The 19,303-nt window shown below is 40.9% G+C and overlaps 1 protein-coding gene across 1 annotated transcript in view; it reads right to left on the bottom strand.

The window, feature by feature from the left end:
* Positions 1 to 9,403, bottom strand: part of VSIG4 (V-set and immunoglobulin domain containing 4) — a 29,961-nt gene extending 20,558 nt beyond the window's left edge. The window contains exons 1-3 of the mRNA XM_082681588.1: positions 9,296 to 9,403; positions 3,219 to 3,575; positions 2,170 to 2,451 (exon numbers count right to left, since the gene is read on the bottom strand). Coding sequence (XP_082537714.1) covers positions 2,170 to 2,451; positions 3,219 to 3,575; positions 9,296 to 9,350 — 694 coding nt within the window. The 5' untranslated portion in view covers positions 9,351 to 9,403. The remainder of the gene's footprint in view (positions 1 to 2,169; positions 2,452 to 3,218; positions 3,576 to 9,295) is intronic.
* Positions 9,404 to 19,303: the final 9,900 nt, after the last annotated feature.

Consider the following 19,303-nt stretch of genomic DNA (forward strand, 5'->3'; position numbering starts at 1 on the left):
GCAGCATGTGGGATCTTCCCGGACCGGGGCACGAACCCGTGTCCCCTGCATCGTCAGGCAGACTCTCAACCACTGTGCCACCAGGGAAGCCCGAAAACATTTTTTAAAATAACATATATATGTATGTTATTTACATATATATGTATATTAGGCTTACGTTATACATATATTATACATACATACATACACACACACGTACATACATACATTTTAGGCTTATGTAGAGGATAATGGGTGAAGCAGGGAGTTGGAGTAGTTGAGGTAAAGAGCTGAGGTAGAAGGTTTACTGTGGAGAGAAGAAAGACACATCTTACTCTGAGCCAAGAGAGAATAGGCAGGGAAATGTCAAAGTAGAGAGGGTGGTTGATAGAATTCACATCTGAGGGCAGGGGTCTGGGTCTTCTCAAAGAAGGAGAAGGTGACCTCATCTTCTGGGAGCAGGGCTGGGGACATGAGATAAGGCAGAAAGTATTCTGAATAGCTGTTATAAGGAATGGAACATAGATGAGCAAATTGATTGGCATACAGCATGGGGACAGGCAGTTGATGTCACAGAGCATGAAACTAAAGTGGCATCAATGCATCTCTGCTTTTTCCAGAATTAAGGAACATCACAGAGGGTGAGGGGATGGATGAGGAGCTGAGAGCTATGTAGGACAGAGATGAAACAAGTGACCAGACTCATGGGACCAGGTTGAGGTGCAAAAGAGGCAGGTAGAGGAAGCCAAGAGATAGTAGCTTGGCTTAGAGAACAGGGAAGGGTGTAACTTCTCTGAGCCTCAATTTCCTTATCTGTCAGAGAGCTCAATTGTGAGCACTGCCTAACAGCTCTGTGACCTGTGAACATGGACTAGATAAGGAATAGACAGGCTGATTAGTTGTGAGCAAGATCCTCCCCAGATGGACTAGAAACAAACTCAGAAAGGTGAGAATGTTCAACTTGTCCCTTTACGAAGTACACATTCTTGAACTTTCTGGCCATGTCTTGCTCTCTCTGCTTGACCAGATTATCGACTCTCAGAGAACTGGGCCAGTGTCCATATAATTCTCTCAGAATGAGACTGCCCTTATTCCCACCTAAACTAACAGACCAAATCCTACAGCACACACATCCTCATTACAATTCAATTTTGGGAAACAAATCCTTGCAGGCGAAACAGGAGTCTCAAACCAACATCAGTCTCCTAACCCAAGTGGAAGGAGACAGTTTGTTCACTTTTGTTATACAGAGTTGGCCTCAGAGGATAATAATTTTCAGGTGGCTCTGAGGATAATCTCCTAAAGGCAGTTAGTACTCAACATGTTTTTGGAAATAGAAACCTTATTGAAATAAGTATCTTTCCTTCCAAGGAGATTTCTTGAAAGGTAACAAGACTCATTTGGACATATCACTGCTGAGCTGATCACTTAAATCCCAGCCTACAATCTTTATGTAAACAGTTTGTAGTATTCCCAAATAATTCTTTAATAAATAATCTGACCTTGATTAAGCATAGTCAATCTTCATCGAGACTTCAACCAGAACTTGCATTTGGCTTTAGGAAAAAAGAGGGGGGGGATTTAAAGAAACTATGCAGAGATCTGGGCTTTATTTCATAAAGCAAAACCAAACAAAATCAACCAAAAAAATAACAACAAAAAACACACCAAACAAAGCACAACAAAAAGAAACAAACAAAAAGTATCCCGAAGGGTGCCCAGGAGCTGGTATAGGTTCCACCATGAGAGGCAATCAGACATAGTGGAAAGAGCATGAAATCTGAGTACAAATACAGCCTTGAACTTCCAAGCTCTGAGCCCCTGGACAAGTAGGTTTCCCTTCCTGACTTTTAGTTTTCTCTTCTGTAAAATAAGGGTATCTCATGAGATATTTGTGGGATTCAATGAGAAGACATGTGCCGACTTCTTGTGCATTGTATCTGGCAAATAAATGTACCAGTAAATGTCACTTTTCCCTTTACCATTTTCATCTACTTAACCTACAACATGACAGGCATTGTCTCCACCCCTATTGTCCCCAGTGCAGAATTTTTTCTTTGTGATTGAACAACCCAGGACTCCCTTCCCACCCTGCCCCAACTTCTCTTCTCTGGAATAAAGACATATACTGACGTATCTCTGGAACAAGGTAGTCCATTGAAATGCTCACCAGGAAAGAGAATTGCTCACCTTTGACCACAAACTTCACAGTGTCACTGTGCTGCTCAGAGCCTAACCGGCCCTTGGCAGTACAGAAATAGGAGCCTGAGTCTGTCACCACTGCAGGCTTGAAGAGTAAGGTACTCAAGACTCCTACTTTGATGGGTTCTTGGTTGTTAGTCTGTTCCTTGTACCAAACATAACTGATGGGAGGAGAACCCCGAGCCTGGCATTGAAGGCTAATTCTCATTCCCTGGGGTACCATGAAGCCATAGCCACTGCCAGTCGTCACTGTGGGCTTGGAAACAGAAACTGCAAAGGGAAGACAAGAGAGGAGGCTCTGAGAAGTTACAAGGGTATGGGAACACAAAGCTGAGTCATCCCTGCTGAGTCTAGGGGTATGAATATATCTGCAAAGGGAACTAAAAGGGACTCCTGACATGGGGAGGAAAAAGGGAATAGGACAACTTAAATAAAAAGAACTTCTTTTTGGAAGATTAGGTACCATTTTGGATTATCTGGGGATTTGGGTTATCTGGAGTTAAAACAATCAACTGACTAAAAACAACAACAACAACAAACAGGCTTTGTTGTTGTTGTTTTGCTCAAGTAGAGTTTTTGGATTATATGCAGTTTGGGATTACCAGGGGTCAGAACTCTGTAAAATTGTCAAGCCAGTTAAGCTTATCTTGACTAATCCATGCATTCCTTTTCCCAGAGTTTCTCTGCCAGCATCTATCCACTCTCCAATATCCTGATCAGATATACTCATTTTTATGGATTTTAAGACTCAGAGTCCAAGGAAGCAATCAGGCTATCGATGCAGGAATTTCTGGGACACTTGAAGGGGTAGAGATTTGAAGGCCAGAAAGCCTTCCTAACATTTATTAAATTCTGCCACGAGAGTGATATCACTGAGGATGCTCTGCCTGTCCACTTCCTCTGATTAGCACATATAACTGAAGAGAGACTATGTAAATGTAAACAGAGGTCTCTGGGTTTCTCAGGGTTTTCTAGGATTACAGTCCTCTCTCAGGTTTTTGCTTACCAGTACTTTCCTAACACCCACAGTGACTCACGTTTCTGGACACGGAGTTCAATGATCTTATCTCTCACGACTTGCTTGCCATTAGGGGTCTGCCAAGTGACTTCACATGTGTAGTGGCTCCGGTCATCCATCTCCAGGGTATTCAGTTGGAGGGACACATCTCCTGGAACCTTGTCGTTTACATGCAGGCGGCCCCGGTACTTTGCTTGCTGGATATGGTCTCCAGAAGCGTCACGTAAAAAGATGGTGACTGGGTCTGAGCCACGTTCTACCAGCCACTTTACCAAGACTTGTGTATAGCCTTGCAGAGGACCATAGGTGCAGGGAATATTTACATCCCCTTTCCAAGGCCCTGTCACACTCTCAGGCACTTTCAGGATGGGATGGCCTGAAGAGGGGGAACAGAAGAAGGAAGCAGACACAGATGGCACACCCACCTGGGTACTAAGATGGCAATGGCAGAGAGGCTTTTGAGAAACACAGCCTTAACTCATAGTTTCAGATTTCCCATGCCCTTTTGTTCTCTGCCAGCCCTCCCATCAATCAGAACCAGTCCTTAGAAGGAAAGCCCTTAAGGTTGTTTAGCTCTTGTGAGTTTCAAGTCCTTTCCCTGTCACTGCCTTGCTGTGAGGTGACCCTGGGTAAGTCACCTTTCACCATGGAGGACCCATTTTCTTTGTATATAATGTAGAGAATCTGAATGGAATGATCTCTAACGATTCTACAAACTCTAACATTCTGTAAATCCATGAAAGATACATCTTTCAACATTTTGCAAAAGAAGTGTGGAAGCAAATGCTGAGCAGTTGGGTCTGGGCTATTTTACTGTATGTAATTATGTACCTGGAGAAATGTGGTGGCTTCAAGGCTCAGAAAGAAAGGGCTATCTGCCCCACTAATTCCCCATTGCTCCTTCAGAAAGGCTCAGATTGGGTCCTTAGACTAAAGCTCTTTTCTGGAAGGGAGGAAAGAGGCAGACAAAGGACAAATTTGAGGGTGGAAACTTGTGTGAGATGCATTCCTGTTTAACAAAATCTTTAGTTATTGTTAAGTGTTAAACCTGTAATTTGTAAGCTTGACTTTTTTCTTCTGATTTCTATCCTTTCTTTGTTTATTTCCCTATTGGTTTCTCTGAGTTCTCAGCAAAGGTACATTGGAAAATTTCATCCTGAGGAGGAATGGAGATGAAAAGGTCTGGAGGGGAAAAAGTTCTGAGTATAATCCTAGAACTGGCTGTGGTAGGAATGATGGTAGGACCAAAGGGTGATTAATTCTTGGCTTGCTGGGAAAGGAAACTAAGGGGGGAAATTTGTGGGTGTTGAGAGAGCCACCACCTTCCATCAGCAGTTTCCATCCATAAGCTAATATCTTGAGGATTTTGTGTTTTATTTAACTGGGGTCAGGAGTGAGAGATTGTATTTAGATATGTCTTTATATCTCTCTCAAGAGAGGTTGTTTCAAAGTGTAAGCTATTGCTGAATAAAAACTTTTTATATAGCCTAGTATTCCCAGGCTTCAGTCAAGCAGATGGAAGTTGGGGTGGGGGCTAGCTCCCATAATGTATTGCCAAGTACCAGGGCTTCTATCAATGAGGTTACTAAAGTTTAGCCTTTGGCCTGTGCCCTCACCTGGGACTCTAGTACATAACCAGCATATTTTGGCCAAGATAAAAGCCTTGAATAAACAATAATAAATAAACATGGGTCCATGTTGCTAGGTCCACCACATTCTCTCTGGAGAGTTTCAAACTGGGCAGAGAGAAAAACTCAGATCCACAAATGGGAGCACAATACAGGCAGATTTTGGTTTTCCCTAAAAATGAATTTTGTAATTAATCAGAGCTGTCCATGATGGACTAAGCTGTCTAGGGCAAGTTCTGAGCTTTGTTTAGGTCTTGAACAGAATTATTCTTTAAGGTCTCTTCCAATCTTAGATGGTTCAGTGCTAATAGACTTAATGAAAGCATAAATTAAATAATTACATGTTCTAGCTGGTGGTGAGCTTTCACCAGGTAGTGGGTTTCACTGTGCTATTGACAGTTCCTGCCTCCATATGCATGCAGATACAGCTTATCATCGTCATGAGCACACATGCCCATATATATTTTTGCTCACCTGTAAGCACAAGCATACCAGCCTTAAGCCCCTTGAAAACCATTTGACCCTTTCAGTTTAATCTTTCTCCAGCCCTCCCAAATATCCTTCTCCAACTCTGAAAAGTATTCTCATACTTCCCTTCCTTCTAGGGCAACAAAACAGCATTTTGCTGTGAGGACAGCTGGAGCAGCCAAAAATGCCTGTCTGTGAATATATATGTTTTCCCTTTGACACAGGGGGGCTGCAAGGCCTGTCATGCATTACTCTCTCTGGAAACTTGCTGGAGATTCTCACATAGCTCACTCTGGTCTGTCAAAAATATGGGCAGTCAGTCCCAATTTCCCAGTCTCACTTCTAGAAGTGGGTCAGGCTTCACTTCTCCATCCCAGAATAGGAGGGTGGGGCGTAGTTAGTAACAAGACATCCAAGAATGGCATATTTTCCTCCTTTTACTCTTTTTCTTCCCTTCTCCTTTATTCCTTTCACCCATTATTCCATCTTGCTCCTATTACTCCTCCTTTTTCTTCTTGTTCTGCTCTCCTCTTATTCTTCCTGTTTCATCAGTAGCATGAAGAGACAGTGTATGGTAGGCACAGGGTATCACAAGAAAGAGGACAATGTACCATTCCTCATGTACCCTGACCTCCAAAATGAAGGTAACTTCAATAGCATAGGTTTTTACTTTCCAACTCTTCCTCTGGTGCACAAAGAGCCTAGAGAAACACTGAGTAGGAGCACTGCACCTAGTGAGATCAGGAGGACAGTGAAGGACTGCATGATGTAGTAAGAAGAGTAACACCAATCTAAGTTTAAGGTCTGCCTTACCATATATCTCTCTGTGTGACCTTGGGTAAATTGCTAAGCCTGACTGAGTTTTAGGTCATTATCAGCAAAATAGAGGTAATAGTAAACCTTCCATGGAGTGTTATTATGATGATAAAATGAGCTCATAAGTGTGAAAGCACCTAGCATAGTGGCTGGCATTCAGTAGGTGTGGGATAAATGCTAGTCCTGTCCCATGCCTCAAGAGAAACTTCACATATTTGTATTGATTCTTCTTATCCTAGAAATCCTCAATACGTCTTACCCACGGTGGACAGATTCATTAGATTGGATCATTGTCTGCTTTAATAATGACCTGAAGGAGAAGTTAATACATGAGAAAGTAAGGAGTTTGCCTTTCCATTCTGCTGGGACCTACCAAGTTATGGGTAGGTAATAGGTCATCCGTGGGTTATAAGGAAACCAGAGAGGACACTTTAGCGACAGGACTGGCTTGGCAGCCAATGTGAAATGTTGGCCAAATTAAACAATACTCCTGACTTTCCTGGAAGATTGGGTAGAGGAAAATCTATTTCAGGAAAGTCCCAACTCTTAGGGGGATGCTCTGCCCATTATGGATCTATGCAGACCACCAAATGGTGAGGTACTTGGTACAACAGGGTTTGAAGTATCAGGCAGGAGAGAATTTGGAGACTTCCAGTATGGCATAGCTCAAAGGGCTTTTAGAAACCACTTAGTCACACTCTCTCACGGTACATGTGGACAAGCTGAGGCCCAGAGAGAGAAAGTTGCTTACTCAAAGTCACACAGAGAGCAGGAGCAAAGCTTGGCCTGGAGGCCTAGAATGAAGTCTTTCAGCTCCTACACTGCCTTTTTACTTTTTTAACTGATTAATCCACCAGCCACAACAGAAACCAGCAACCCCTTATCTGGGCCTATTTGACATGGTTTAATGGGTGTTATCCTAGGGCTAGATAATATCCTCCTGACTTCCTGAAAAGTAATTCCCCCATCTGCCAGCTGCTTCCTGAGAAACGTTTCCCAGAACTTCAGAGCTTAGCTCTCCTCCCTCATGGAAGGATTGAATTTCCTGCAAATATTGCATCCCCTCAGAAGAAAGAAAAGGGCTGAGCATGGACTCAAAGGGCTTTGTTGAAAAAAGTTTTGGCTTGAGAAAGGACGCATATTACTGAGGCCCACTCTGGTCCTGGGACCTGGACTTTGAAAATCAAAGTTCTGTGGTCTGTGTGATGATACTAAATCAAGAAAAGGCCTAGTTTGGGGTATGTGGCCCCTTTTATGAGATCCATTATGGGTCCCATCTTGAATTTTCCTTCTTCCATCATTAAACAAAGATGGTGAGATCTTCCAATGACCCTGCACCTCTGTGTTTGGCCTCTCTCCCCCTCTTGGGATGCTTCCTCAAAAGAGGATTAGCTAAGATAATAGGTATTTATAAAATGTTTATAGTTTTTATAAAATGCAAATATTAGGACTTATTTTTATTGTGATTATTTCAACATATGTCTTAGATCTAGAGGCTTTTTAGAAGTTAAGCCACAGTCTTACAGATCTGTCCAGCTGACAGGATCTTCTAAGGCCAGCCAAGCTGATCTAACTATATAGATTTGTTGGGGATACTGAGATGAAGGGAGACAGAAAGCATTATTGGCCATTGAGTTTGTCCACAGTCTCAGGTCTGTGGTGTAAGACCCTCCATGCAAATGGAAGACCTGCTTCCAGGTCTAAAGGACCCTCACAGGCTGTGGAGGGAACATGCACACACACACATACACAAGTGATTTAAATTTAACATTTACAAAATGTTCCTCTGAGCTCCAGTCCTGCCTCTTTAATTCCCAGCTCAAATCAACAGATTTGGAGAAGGTAGAGTGGTGCACTCTAAAACATGTTAGATAGTGAAAATATTGTAGTTGTAGAAAGAACGGTAATTTTTAGGAACATTAACTCTGCTGCTAATGCTCTGTGCCCTGGAGCAAATTATTTTCCTTCTTGGGTGACTTAACTCAGTGTCTCTTTTCTAACTTTGAGGTTCTAGAATTTAATGGGTCACAGAGCCCCAGGACAAGGTGGTTTAATCTGAGTCAGTTATGGAAAGTTGGGTTCTTTCTAACCACACAAAGCGCACCAAGTTAACACTCATCTAGTCTCTCCCTCTAAGGATATGGAATAAACAGGGGTGAATCAAAGAATCTTTTACCCTATCCTGGATTTCACTTAGCTATTATCAGGCTCAGTTTCCTAAAAAGGCTATTTCAATTTTCAGGGGTATAAATGAGGATGGAGTAAGACCCCACAAAATAATGCTACTATGGGATAGTCAATCCTCCTTTGGGGTATGTGTCCAGCATTAAGCCCCCACAAATAGCCCAGACAAACTGGGCTATGTCCACAGGGAAGTGAGATAACCCAGGAAGTGGTAAGAAACCAAGTTCTGTGAAGAACAGTTGAAGGAGCTAAGGCTGTTTAGCTTGGAGAAGAGATGAATCAAAGGGACATGGTTTCTGTCCTCAGGACTCTAAAGAGCTGTCACAGCATAGAGAGAGAAGATATATTATCTGTGTCTCCAAGAAACAGGGCTGGGGTTTTTGGATGGAAGCCACAGGGAATTTGATTTAGTTCAACACAAGGAAGAACTTTCTAACAGTTGAAGCTGCCTTTTTAGATGGTCTGGACAAGTAGTGAATTCTCAGTCACTGCAAGAATGTGAACAAATATTCTGAACACCTGTTCATAACAGTGAAATGTGGATCTAGGTTACTTCTAAGGTCTCATCTAGCTCCTGACAACATTACTTCTTTTGGGGGTTGTATACCTTAACGAGGATCAAAACCTAGTAGCATAGGGGTAAAGGTATAGTGGTAGAATTTAAGATGAAGGGCAACAGATTGGGGAGGGATTTGGGTGGCATTGGGCACATTTTTAATGCCCCTGAGATATGACAGGTACTAGAAAATCATGTGGATGTTTTCCGAGAGAGAATCCTTTCCAATTTCTACCCAAAATTATCTCCTAGCTTCTTCAATAGACTTCAACCTCCTCCCTTCCTTCTGCCAAAAGCTGAGAAAGCCGGGAGCATTGGCTGAGAACACTCACCTAGTCAGCAGGAGTAGGCTTTCCTCAGTAGGCGTTCAATCCCGCCTCTCCCCAACCCCCAGCTTTTTGCCTGTGCCAGCAGTGGCAGCCAGGCCCCCTTTTGCTACCTTACCATAGGTGACCACCAGTAGGTGGCGCAGGAGCAGTAGGCCCAGTAAGAGCTCCATCACAGCCAGAACCACTTCTGTCCTTTCTTCCAGCCTCCTGCTGTCAAAAAGACTTGAACTCCTGATGGCTGCCAGTGTCTGTGCCTGCTCACTTCCTTTTCTTCCCTATATCTCTCGCTCGGACTCCCAGTCCCATCTCAAATTCCCCTTCCTTCCCTATTTCAGCACAAGTCACATGAGCACACCCTTCCCTCCCCTGCCTGGGGTTGGAGGTTTAAGTGTGAGTGAAGCAATTCCTCCCCCTGCTAGACTATTGACTTGACTTTCCCTGGAGCCAATAGGGGTTTCTGGTCTTTGATCTCTCAAGCTGTGTTTATTTGTGTTTCCTCAACAAGATGAGGTTGAGGAATGACTTTTGGGATGAGTCTGCTCCCTTCAGTATGGGAGTGTTTTCCTTTCTGGTGGGCCCAAGTAGAAAAGATCAACTTTGCTGCCCTATGCAATATTCAGCAGTCATAGAGTTAACCCCGTCTGTTCAGCGTATGCAAATAAAGAGTGTTGGAGGTGGGTGCCTATGGGCCTCAGAATACAGAAATTAAGTTCATGAAAGACATTTTTATACACCAATGCTTAAATAATTTGTAAGCCCATGAGTAAGATGGTTATGAGGGAATATACCCCCATATCTCATATAGGGAAAGCTCTTTGAATTACTTTCTCCAATAGCTCTGCCTCTTTGGTGGTAAGGGTACACATTAGTTCCCATTACTGCTCACAAGGAATCTATTATTTATTTATTTTGTGGGAAAGTTAAGTCTAGCATCCAATATACTTGCCAATTGACCTGAGTGGTACGCTCTATTAGGTTGATGTTTTCAGTGGCTTTCAATTGGTACATACCCCTGATCTGTGAGAGAGTGATATTAAGCCTTATGGGAAGCTTAATTACTTCTTTTCACAGGCCCAAGAGTGACTGTAAGTCCACCAGAAGTCTACCTCCAAGTTTGGCACTGACAACAATCCACTAATATTTGAAAATATAAACACTTCCAAAAGAAAAATACATCCAACAAATTCATACTGAAGTGTGGGTAACATCTGAATTTAGCTTTCTTTTTGATTAGAGGGATAGAGAGAACTTGGTTGGGGAGGCATGAGCTTTAAAGAGAGGGGGAGTGGGACTCCAAAGAGAGACATTATCTCCTCCACATGCTTGTCAAAGCATGTTTACATACAGATGATTTGGAGCTGTTCAAGGGCTAAGAGGAGACTTCAGATTTTCAGGCCCTGCCATTATCACAAGGAATTCTGTCAAGCCCCTCTGCCTCCCAGTTTCAATCCCACTTGTTTGGTTGTCCCTTGATTTTTGGTTACTTCATTCAGTCTACCTCACTGGAACTTCTAGTCATTCATTCCCATAGGGTCCTCACTCAGGGAACTCTGAACTTTGGAGAACTCTCCTATTGTATTTTCCAACCAACACCCTACCACACTACCACCATTCACATACAAACACACACTCACACACACACACACACACACACACACTCCTCTTCACCTATACAGTCTTTCCTGATGAAGAGCTGGAAGCCCATGCCCTCTTGGACTGGTGTCAATTTCTGTCTGGCCTGGTGATTGTATTTTTTAACTGCCTCTTGCCTCTTGTTAGGATCTCCTAGATCTGAAGATAAAGAAATATCCTCGAGAGCATGCACAGCATTTCTCTGGGGAAGACTTCCAGTCCTGCAGTGGGCTCAGTAACTGTTGAGCAAGAAGAACATTGAAGGTGAAATTAGGAAGCCCAGAGACAGGCCGGGCTCTGCATCTATTTCATTCTGAGACTTTAGACAAGTTAAATCTCTCTGCGCCTCAGCTTCCCCAATTGTAACATGAGCACTGTTAGCCTTGATATTTGTATCTTTCCTGATCTTTAAAAATCAAACTATAATATACATACAATAACAAGTATAACAATGACAGCTACTATTTCTTAATCATTTGCTCTTCCAGGCACTGTACTAAGCACTTAGTGCAGATTATTTCATTTGGCATTTACAGTCACTCAGGTAGGTATTGATATTATTGTATTATTGTACTTACTCTTGTGTCTCTTTTATCACTCTATTCCCTCTTATGCTGTTATTCTTTTTCTTTGTAGAAATCACTTGGCATGTTGCATTTTTATTGGTTTATTTGTTTGTTGTCTGTCTTCCACTCTAGAATGTAAACACTATGAAGTCATGTTCACTGCTATATATCCAGTGCCTAGAACAGCGACTAACATATAATAGATACTCAGTAAATATTTTTTGATGAAGGAATTGAATAAATCACCATTTTACAAATGAGACTGAGGCCCAGAATAGTGAAATCACTTACCTGTATAGAGCTACCTAGACAAGATCCAAATTGTTAAGCACAGTGTGAATGTACACCTTGGGTTTGACTGAGCTGGAAGGAAGCAGTGGTGCAAAAAGGAAATCCACACAAATCCTGCTCAAGAACATGCATACACACAAACCCATAAACCCACAAATATCATATATAAACATAGATACATATAGACACATAGTTATACATATGTGTATATAATGACCATAGGCATAAAATATTAGCACATTGACACACAATACATGAAATGTACATGCAGAGATACACAGACACACAAAACAGTCATACAGACATGCAAATATACACAGACATGCACATGGACACAAAAACAAGGATTGAAACACAGATCCATTTATCCAAGCAGAACACAAGCAGACAGTACATGCATATAAGCATGTAAACACACAGATACACACATACAAACATTAATCCAAGGAAACATTTAAAAAGAGGGAGATGTATTTAAAAGTAAACTAACAATAACAGGCCTCACATACTAAGAGATAAGGGAATGACAGAAACTTATTTGTACAATGGGAATACAGAGGTGGTAACAAATCCCATGAACTTCATTGGTCTAAGAAAACTTCTGAGAGGAGCTGGAATGTGGGCTGGGACCTGAGATTTGGTTAACACTGTCTAGGCAAAGAGAATGGGGAAGGAATTCCAGATAAGATGGGTAATGAACAAATGCATATTATTTACCTTTAACATTCCTGACACTGTTCTAGGTACTGGGGATATAGTACTGAACTAAACAGACATGGAGCTTATTTTTCTAGTGGAAAGTATCTATTAAACAAACAACCAAACAAATAAATATGGAAATGAAACGTTATATATGATATGGCTCAGCCACGAAGTCTCAGCATCATAAACACTGAATCTTACTCTTACCAATAAAATTATATTTGAATGCATTGAGATAATGGGAAGACAGGAAATATGCATGAGTTTATGTGTGCAGGACTGGAGTGAATGGATACAGGGGAACAAATGAGAGCTAGATTCTCATCTTCTATATAAGATAGAAGAAGGAGTAGCAATATAAGCATGTTATTTAGAGTTATGGAGTCAAAGCTCCCCCAAATCAGTTAAAAGCGTTGATAATATTTGTCTCTGAGGACGGAAAAATGTTTTAACAAGCATCATAGAACTATTTGATTGTTTTGATTACATGCATGTTTAACTAAAACATACGTGTGTTGTATATACTGCATCAGGTGGTGATGAGTACCATGAAGTTAAAATGAAGCAGTGCTGTGGGACAGTGAGTATGGTAGGAAGAATACTGGACCCCGAAAAATGTCTATATGCTAATTCCAAAATTTTGTAAATATGTTAATTTACATGGCAAAGGAGGATTAAATTTGCAGATGGAATTAAGGTTGCTAGTTAACTGACTTTAACAGAGAGAATATTTTGGATTATCCAGGTGATGTCAGTGTAATCACAAGGGTCCTTAAAAGTGGAAGAGAGGGAGGCAGAAGAGTCAGAGTTATAGGAAAATGTTACTATGAAAAAAAGGTGCAGATAGGTGCAACATTGCTGGCTTTGAAGATGGAGGAGGAGAGCCATAAGCCAATGAATGTGGGTGGCCTCTAGAAGCTAAGAAGGACAAAGAAATGGATTATTCCCTTTCAAAGCCTTCAAAAAGGAATGCAGCTCTGCTCACATCTTGATTTTAGTTCAGGAACATCCCTGGCAGACTTCTGACCACTAGAACTGTGAGGTAGTAAATTTGTGGTGTTTTAAGCTACTAAAATCATGATAATTTGTTATGGCAATGATAGAAAATTAAACAGAGAGTAATAAGGTGGCATGTACTCTTGGAGGAAGTAACATTTGAATAGAGGCTTGAATGAAGTTAAACAGCAGGTTTGGCCAATATCTGGGAAAGATAATTCCAGGAAAGGAGGACTGCAAGTGGAAAGATCCTGAGGAGGGAGTATGCCTGGCATTTTCAAGTATGTGTGGTTGGAGTACAGTGAGTGAAGGGGAGAATTGTTAGAGGATGTAATGGGAAAGGGGATGGTTGAGGGGGAGTATATCATACAGGGTTTTGAGGGTCATTTAAAGAATTTTAGCTTTTACTCTGAGATAAGGAATGATTGGTTGTATCTGAACATGGGAATGATGTGATCTGGATTGTGTTTTAAAATCATTTCCATGACTTCTCTATGGTAGACACTAGAGGGGCAAGGGTAGAAGCAGGGAGACCAATCTGGATGCTTTTGCCACAAATGAGTAAATGTACAATGGTGGCACTTTAATCAGAGTAGAAACAGTAGATGCCAGAGACTGAGGAAAGAAGAGTGGCTAGGACTTGACAATGTGTCAGAGTGAATCATGGCTAAGTGTAAGGTGCAGATATTGTTCATGTGGTAGATCTGGATGGCGTGGGCAACAACAAGGCCACAAGTAAAACTCAACGAATTCTGGACGGGAAGTGGTGGTTTTTATGAGAAAACAGTTTGGAACCAGCTTTATGGGAATAGAAGTGATGGGACTTCTGCACTGAGATGTCCTCGTAGGGAGAATATGAGAGGACTGGAAGTCATAAGAGAGGTCATGGCTAGAGGGAGAACTTTGAAAATCATTTAGAAAGAGATGATGGTGAAGACATGGGAGTTTGCCAAACCGCTGAGGAGAGTAGAGAAAAGGAGCAGAGAGTCAAGGATGGAGAACCAAGAGTTCCTAGAGGACACCCAGCTCCCTCCTTTACCACTAATTCCAGACCCATACTTAGAATCATTAAAGGTCAGAGCCTAGAGAACCTTTGAGGTCACCATGGATCTTACATTGTCTCAATTGTACAGGTGGGAAAAACTGAAGTCTAGAGAGAGAATGGAATTTGTTCAAGTCTACAGAGTGAAGGTCAGTGTTAGAGGAAGGACTGGAACTCAGAATACTTTTATTTACTTATTTACTTATTTTTTTCACATCTTTATTGGAATATATTTGCTTAACAATGGTGTCTTAGTTTCTGATCTATAACAAAGTGAATCACTATACATATACATTTACCCCCATTTCTCCTCCCTCTTGTGTCTCCCTCCCACCCTCCATATCCCACCCTTCTAGATGGACACAAAGCACAGAGCTGATCTCCCTGTGCTATGCGGCTGCTTCCCACTAGCTATCTATTTTACGTTTGGTAGAGTGTATATGTCCATGCCACTCTCTCACTTTGTCACAGCTTACACTTCCCACTCCCCATGTCCTCAAGTCCATTCTCTACATCTTCGTCTTTATTCCTGTCCTGCCGCTAGGTTCTTCAGAACCTTTTTTTGTTTTTTAGATGCCATATATATGTGTTAGCATACAGTAATTGTTTCTCTCTTTCTGACTTACTTCACTCTGTATGACAGACTCTAGGTCCATCCACCTCACTGCAAATAACTCAATTTCATTTCTTTTATGGTTAATATTCCACTGCATATATGTGCCACATCTTCTTTATCCATTCATCTGTTAATGGACACTTAGGTTGCTTCCATGTACTGGCTATTGTATATAGAGCTGCAATGAATATTTTGGTACATAACTCTTTTTAAATTATGGTTTTCTCAGGGTATATGCCCAGTAGTGGGATTGCTGTGTCGTATAGTAGTTCTATTTGTAGTTTTTTAAGGAACCTCCATATTGTTCTCCATAGTGGCTGTATCAATTTACATTCCCACCAACAGTGCAAGAGTGTACCCTTTTCTCCACACCCTCTCCAGCATTTATTGTTTGTAGATTTTTTGATGATGGCAATTCTGACCAGTGTGAGGAGATATTTCATTGTAGTTTTGATTTGCATTTCTCTAATGATTAGTGATGCTGAGCATTCTTTCATGTGTTTTTTGGCAATCTGTATATCTTCTTTGGAGAAATGTGTATTTAGGTCTTCTGTCCATTTTTGGATTGGGTTGTTTGTTTTTATAATACTGAGCTTCATAAGCTGCTTGTATACTGTGGATATTAATCCTTTGTCAGTTGTTTCATTTGCAAATATTTTCTTCCATTCTGAGGGTTGTCTTTGAAACTTGTTTATGGTTTCCTTTGCTGTGTAAAAGCTTTTAAGTTTCAGTAGGTCCCAGTTGTTTATTTTTGTTTTTATTTCCATTTCTCTAGGAGGTGGGTCAAAAAGGATCTTGCTATGATTTATGTCATTAAGTGTTCTGCCTATGTTTTCCTCTAAGAGTTTTATAGTGCCTAGCCTTACATTTAGGTCTTTAATCCATCTTGAGTTTATTTCTGTGTATGGTGTTAGGGAATGTTGTAAATTCATTCTTTTACATGTAGCTGTCTAGTTTTCCAGCACCACTTATTGAAGAGACTGTCTTTTCTCCATTGTATATTCTTGCCTCCTTTATCAAAGGTAAGGTGACCCTATGTGTATGGATATATCTCTGGGTTTCTATACAGTTCCATTGATCTATATTTCTGTTTTTGTGCCTATACTATACTGTCTTGATTACTGTAGCTTTGTTGGATAGTCTGAAGTCAGGGAGCCTGATTCCTCCAGCTCCATTTCTCTTTCTCAAGATTGCTTTGGATATTCAGGGTCGCATGTGTTTCCATACAAATTGTGAAATTTTTTGTTCTAGTTCTGTGAAAAATGCCATTGGTAGTTTGATAGGATTGCATTTAATCTGTAGATTGCTTTGGATAGTATAGTCATTTTCACAATATTGATTTTCCCAATCCAGGAACATATTATATCTCTCCATCTGTTTGTATCATCTTTCATTACTTTCGTCAGTATCTTATAGTGTTCTGCCTACAGGTCTTTTCTCTCCTTTGGTAGGTTAACTCCTAGGTATTTTATTATTTTTGTTGCAGTGGTAAATGGGAGTATTTTCTTAATTTCTCTTTCAGATTTTTCATCATTAGTGTATAGGAATGCAAGAGATTTCTGTGCATTAATTTTATATCCTGCTACTTTACCAAATTCATTGATTAGCTCTAGTAGTTTTCTGGTAGCGTGCTTAGGATTCTCTATGTATAGTATCATGTCATCTGCAAACAGTGAGAGTTTTAATTCTTCTTTTCCTATTTGGATTCATTTATTTCTTTTTCTTCTCTGACTGCTGTAGCTATGACTTCCAAAACTGTGTTGAATAATTGCGGTGAGATTGGGCAACCTTGTCTTGTTCCTGATCTTAGTGTAAATGCTTTCAGTTTTTCACCTTTGAGAACAATGCTGACTGTGGGTTTGTCATATATGGTCTTTATTATGTTGAGGTCAGTTCCCTGTATGCCTACTTTCGGGAGGGTTTTTTATCATAAATGGGTATTGAATTTTGTCAAAAGCTTTTTCTGCATCTTTTGAGATGATCATATATATTTTGTTGACAATACAAGAATTTAGGAACTTTATTGGAAATATGTGTGATATACAGTGGGAGCACAGGAGACCAGGACGAAACCTGTAAGTCAGGAAGATAAACCCAATTTTATCTAAGGGAACCTGTCCTAAGCTTTTAAATTAGTAAATTTCCAGGCCCACAAGGCTCTTCCATTTCTTCCAGATCCCCCGTCCCAGTCTGGATGGCAGGTCTCCTCTACACCCTAGAATATGCACTGTGTACCATAGCCTGGCAGGTTATGCAGTGCTTCTCATCTGGGGCAATTTGCCCCCCAAGGACATTTGGCAGTGTCTGGAGCATTGTGGTTGTCACAATGTGGGAGGTGGGTAATGGGGAGAGGACACTGGCATCTAGTGGGTAGAAGCCAGGGGTGCTGCTAAACATCCTATAATGCACAGGACAGCATCCACAACAAAAAAACTATCTGGTCCAACATGTCAACAATGTCAAGGTTAAGGAACCCTGGACAATGGTGATGTCTTCATATTTTATTCTGAGTCAGATGCAAACACAAGCACCTTCACCATTTCTGCCTTAATTCAGAACCACCTTCCTTCATCCATCCATCATATCTAATTACAATGTGTGACCAACCCTTCCAAAGGATAATCTTGCTGCCTATTCTACCGTTTACATTGTCACCTTGGCCTTTGGGGCTTGATGTTGGGTACCATTTTCTAAGACAGGACCCTGGCTATTTCCAGTTCAACCCCCAAGTCCTCTAAACTTGGGGCTGCACTCCTGAAACATGTTCCCACTGGGCTCATCCCATTTCCACAAATATGCCTCCCGACTACCTCTGCTCCCAAACTTGGTCTCCTGCCCCCACCCTATATTCAGCTAAAACTGTGGACACATCACTAAAACTACCACTCCCCAAGTCTCTAACCAGAATCCCTCCCTCCCAAAGGTCACATCCTTCAGCACTACATCTCACTTGGGCACAAACACAGGTGGTCCTAGCACACAGAAAAAGGTTGGGTGAATGGGTGTCACCCACATTTGCCAGCACCTGGCTGGCTCAGGGTATTGACCCAAGGATATGCCTGCACCCAAAAGTTTTGAGTCATTTCCAGTGTCTTAATTTATTTTTATTTTTTATGATTGTGTAGCACAGGGAAGTATATTCAATACCTTGTAATAAAGCATAACAGAAAAGAATATGAAAAAGAATATATATATATAAAACAATCATTTTGCTGTACACCAGAAACTAACACAACATTGTAAATAAACTATATTTCAATTAATATATATATTATATATATGCATATTGTTCACTGATTTTTGACAATGGGGCAAAAACAATACAATGGAGCAAAGGTAGGCCCCTCAACAAATGCCGCTGAAACAACTAGACATCCACGTGCAAAAACGTGAATCCAGATACAGACTTTACACCCATCACACACAAAAAATCTCAAAATGGATCACAGACCCAAATGTAAAACACAAAACTATAAAACTCCTAGAAGATAACATAGGAGAAAATCTAAATGACTATTGACTTGGCAATGACTTTTTCTTTTTTTGAGGGGGTCTAGGGGAATTATTTTTGGTTTTGAATTTTATTTTATATATATTTTTTATACAGCAGGTTCTTATTAGTCATCAATTTTATACACAGCAGTGTATATATGTCAATACCAATCATCCAGTTCACCACACCCCGCACCCCCCTGCCGCTTTCCGCCCTTGGTGTACAAACTTTTGTTCTCTACATCTGTGTCTCAATTTCTGCCCTGAAAACAGGTACATCTGTACCATTTCTCTAGATTCCACATATATGCATTAATATACGATATTTGTTTTTCTTATTCTGACTTACTTCACTCTGTGAGACAGTCTCTAGATCCATCCACGTTTCAACAAATGACCCAATTTTGTTCCTTTATATGGCTGAGTAATATTTCTTTGCATATATGTACCACATCTTCTTTATTCATTCGTCTGTCAATGGGCATTTAGGTTGCTTCCATGACCTGCCTATCGTAAATAGTGCTGCAATGAACATTGGGGCGCAGGTGTCTTTTTGAATTATGATTTTCTCTAGGTATATGTCCAGTAGTGGGAGTGCTGGATTATATGGTAATTCTATTTTTAGTTTTTTAAGGAACCTCCATACTGTTATCCATAGTGGTTGTATCAATTTACATTCCCACCAACAGTGCAAGAGGGTTCCCGTTTCTCCACACCCTCTCCAGCATTTGTTATTTGTAGATTTTCTGATGATGCTCATTCTAACTGGTATGAGGTGATACCTCA

The sequence above is a fragment of the Grampus griseus genome, assembly GCF_964374135.1.
Source record: "Grampus griseus genome assembly, chromosome: X".
Taxonomy (NCBI): Eukaryota; Metazoa; Chordata; class Mammalia; order Artiodactyla; family Delphinidae; genus Grampus; species Grampus griseus.